This window comes from Babylonia areolata, chromosome 32 (assembly GCF_041734735.1).
Source record: "Babylonia areolata isolate BAREFJ2019XMU chromosome 32, ASM4173473v1, whole genome shotgun sequence".
Taxonomy (NCBI): domain Eukaryota; kingdom Metazoa; phylum Mollusca; class Gastropoda; order Neogastropoda; family Buccinidae; genus Babylonia; species Babylonia areolata.
The window spans coordinates 8715138-8720137 of record NC_134907.1 but is presented as its reverse complement, the minus strand read 5'-3'; the positions used below and the strand labels follow the sequence as shown (position 1 = coordinate 8720137).

The 5000-nt window shown below is 39.3% G+C and overlaps 1 protein-coding gene across 1 annotated transcript in view; it reads left to right on the top strand.

The window, feature by feature from the left end:
- The window catches only part of LOC143276605 (EGF-like domain-containing protein 2), a 39015-nt gene that overhangs the window by 15575 nt on the left and 18440 nt on the right, over nt 1-5000 (top strand). Inside the window, exon 4 of the mRNA XM_076581211.1 lies at nt 2782-2879. Within this exon, the coding sequence (XP_076437326.1) occupies nt 2782-2879 (98 nt within the window). The remainder of the gene's footprint in view (nt 1-2781; nt 2880-5000) is intronic.

The window sequence follows — 5000 nt, the reverse complement described above, 5'->3', positions numbered from 1 at the left end:
ATGCAACGCAACACAATACAATTAACACAACACAACACAACACAACACAACACAACACAACACAACACAACACAACACAACACCACACAACACAACACAACACAACACAACACAACACCACACCACACAACACCACACCACACAACACAACACAACACAACACAACACAACACAACACAACACAACACAACACAACACAACACCACACAACACAACACAACACAACACAACACAACACCACACAACACAACACAACACAACACAACACCACACCACACAACACCACACAACACAACACGACACAACACCACACAACACAACACAACACAACACAACACAACACAACACCACACAACACGACACAGCACAGCACAGCACAGCACAACACAGCACAACGCAACACAACACAGCACAACACAACACAACACAGCACAACACAACACAACACAACACAACACCACACAACACCACACAACACAACACCACACCACACCACACCACACCACACCACACCACACAACACAACACCACACAACACCACACAACACAACACCACACCACACAACACCACACAACACCACACAACACAACACCACACCACACCACACAACACAACACAACACCACACAACACAACACAATAGAATACAGTTTAGGAATTTTTTTTTCTCAGAGCAGAACGAATGCTTCAGTTACCACATGATAATCAACATCAACCTTCACCCAACGGAACACAACACAATACAATTAATACAACACCACACAACACAACACAATAGAATACAGTGTAGGAATCTACTTTTTTTTTCTCAGAGCAGAACGAATGCTTCAGTTACCACATGATAATCAACATCAACCTTCACCCAACGGAACACAACACAATACAATTAATACAACACCACACAACACAACACAACACAACACAACACAATAGAATACAGTGTATGTATCTACTTTTTTTTTCTCAGAGCAGAACGAATGCTTCAGTTACCACATGATAATCAACATCAACCTTCACCCAACGGAACGCAACACAATACAATTAATACAACACAACACAACACAACACAACACAACACCACACAACACAACACAACACCACACAACACCACACAACACAACACAACACAACACAACACAACACAACACAACACCACACAACACAACACAACACCATACCACACAACACAACACAACACAACACAATACAACACAATAGAATACAGATGTATGTATGTACTTTTTTTTTCTCAGAGCAGAACGAATGCTTTAGTTACCACATGATAATCAACATCAACTTTCACCCAACGCAACGCAACACAATACAATTAATACAACACAACACAACACAACACAACACAACACAACACAACACAACACAACACAACACAACACCACACCACACCACACAACACAACACAACACAACACAACACAACACAGCACAGCACAACACAGCACAGCACAGCACAACACAACACAACACAACACAACACAACACAGCACAACACAACACAACACCACACAACACCACACAACACAACACAACACAACACAACACAACACAACACCACACCACACCACACCACACAACACCACACAACACCACACCACACCACACCACACCACACAACACAACACAACACAACACCACGCAACACAACACCACACAACACCACACCACACAACACCACACCACACCACACCACACAACACCACACCACACAACACCACACCACACAACACCACACAACACAACACCACGCAACACAACACCACGCAACACAACACCACACCACACCACACCACACAACACCACACCACACAACACCACACCACACCACACAACACCACACCACACCACACCACACCACACCACACAACACAACACAACACAATAGAATACAGTGTATGTATGTACTTTTTTTTTTTCTCAGAGCAGAACAAATGCTTCAGTTACCACATGATAATCAACATCAACTTTCACCCAACGCAACGCAACACAATACAATTAATACAACACAACACAACACAACACAACACAACACAACACAACACAACACAACACAACACAACACAACACAACACAACACAACACAACACAGCACAACACAACACAACACAACACAACACAATGGAATGTATTGTATGAATGCATGTACTTTTTCTCAGTGCATCAAAAGGAATGTTTACAGTGTCCATTTCATCGTCAACACTTAACTCTCACAACTTTTTGGCAACGCAATTCAACACCATACAATTAACATAACATATCACAACACAACACAGCACACTTTTACACAGCGCAACACAGCACAATAGAGTACAATGTTTTGTATTTGTATTTGTATTTCTTTTTATCACATCAGATTTCTCTGTGTGAAATTCGGGCTGCTCTCCCCAGGGAGAGCGCGTCGCTACACTACAGCGCCACCCTTTTTTTTTTTTTCCTGCGTGTAGTTTTATTTGTTTTTCCTATCGAAGTGGATTTTTCTACAGAATTTTGCCAGGAACAACCCTTTTGTTGCCGTGGGTTCTTTTACGTGCGCTAAATGCATGCTGCACACGGGACCTCGGTTTATCGTCTCATCCGAATGACTAGCGTCCAGAAAACCACTCAAGGTCTAGTCGATGGAGGGGGAGAAAATATCGGCGGCTGAACCGTGATTCGAACCAGCGCACTCAGATTCTCTCGCTTCCAAGGCGGACGCGTTACCTCTAGGCCATCACTCCACACAATATGTGTGTATCTATACGTGTTTGTTTTTGGGTTTTTCTCTCAGTGCAGAACGAATGCTTCAGTGACCAGATGATCGTCAACATCAATCCTTACACCCACGGTAGTCTGGTCGGTATTCAGCACAACACTCACTTTTGTGAGGTGAGCTTATGTCTGTCTGTTTGTCTGTCTCTGTCTGTCTGTCTGTCCGTCTATCTATGTCTGTCTGTCTATCTTTGTCTCGTGTCTATATGTCTCTCTCTGTCTCTCTCTGTCTCTGTTTCTCCCTGTCTCTCTCTCTTCCTGTCTAAAAGGCTTACAAAGTGGGCACAAAGGGAGACAAAAATTGTTGAGGAGCAAGCTGGATTTAGGACAGGCTATAGTACGGTTGACCATATTTTTACTCTTTATGCCATAGTACAAAAATACCTAAGTAGAAACTCTAAACTTTATGTTGCTTTTGTAGATTTCCAGAAAGCGTTCGATTCGGTAAATAGAAATATGTTGTGGAATGTCTTAGTGGTGTTAATGGAAAGTTATATAGAGCAGTTCGAGGAATATATGATACAGTTTTGGCCTGTGTAAGAGATAAAAAATTTCTATACTGATTTTTTCACTTGTCCAAACAGGGTTGTTTGCTTAGCCCACAATTATTCTCATTTTTTATTAATGAATTAGCTGTTGAATTGTCTAGAAAAGGAAAGCATGAAGTACAAATGATTTCAGGAGCTGTTGAATTATTTTTATTGATTTTTGCTGATGATATCATACTTCTATCTGATACAGTTGTGGGACTGCAAAATCAATTAAACATTCTAAAACAAGAAGCAGACAGGTTGTGTCTAACTGTTAACTTGGACAAAACAAATATAATTGTATTTCGAAAAGGTGGACAACTTTCGGTTCATGAAAAATGGCGATATGGAAATACGGAAGTAAAAGTGACTAATACCTACAAATATCTAGGATTGATTTTCACAACAAAGTTAAGTTTGAACACAGCATGGACCGAAATGTGCAAGAAGGGGAAACAGGGGGTTGTTGAAATTATTAGAGCTATGCAAAAATTAAAGTCTATTGACCCTTCACTTTACTGGAAACTCTTTAACACACAGATAGAGCCGATGCTCACATATGCAGCAGAAATTTGGGGTATCTACGATAATAAACAAATGGAAATCATTCATACATATGCAATAAAACGTTTTTTGAATATACCACTTCATTCATCTAATCAAGTAGCATATGGGGAAACGGGTAGATATCCACTGAAAATTCGTACAATAATTAAGTGCATAAAGTATTGGTTAAAACTTATTAAATTACCGCCGACAAGACTGTGTAAGCTGGCTTATGATATGTTACTACAGCAGCATGAAAAAGGAAAAAAAAAACTGGACAGACAATGTAAAAAATGTTTTAGTCAAAAATGGGTTTGGGATTGTATGGATTAGCCAAGGAGTAGGGAGTGATATCGCATTTATTTCGGAATTTAAGGATCGTCTTATCAACATATAAAAGCAAAACTGGCATTCAGACATGGAAGAAAATGCAAGACATAATTGGTATTTTTCGTTCAAAAATATTTTCCAGTCGGAAAAATACATTTCTATAATTACAAATAAATGGCAACGGTGTCTCCTTTCTCGATTTCGATCCAGGACCTTAGGGCTCAATGCAAATAGAGTATGGTATATTCAAAATAGTGAGAGTGATAGTGTATGTCAGTTGTGTCATCAGGATTTAGAAAATGAGGATCATTTTGTTTTCCATTGTAAGGAATACAGTGTTACTGGAAATGATTATACATTCTTTACACATCCGGTTGCATTAAGACATGATCTAGTAGCTATCCTTTCATCAGATAAAGAAGACATCCTATTTTAACTCGCCAAATATATTGTAGAAGCATACAACATTCGAAGAAAAAGATTAACTGAACGATCGTTTTAACATGATAGAAACATAATGCAGAATAAAATATAAGATCCATAACTCAATTTAGGTTGGTAAATAACCAAAAAAGGCTCGGCTGCAAAGTTGGATGGTCATATGTTCGAATTAATTACGTAGTATTATGCATGAGTTATATGGAATATGTTGTATTAATGTTGTGGGTGTGAATGTATGAGTGTTTATGTGTTTATGAATATGTACTTATTTGCTTGTTATTTTCCCTTATTTTTCGTTTTACTTTTTTCTCGTCGTCTGCTAAAATAAGCTGAATAATCCCCCTTGGCACTAGAGCTGTAAAACGCTATTTGCCAATAAAAAAATTGTCAT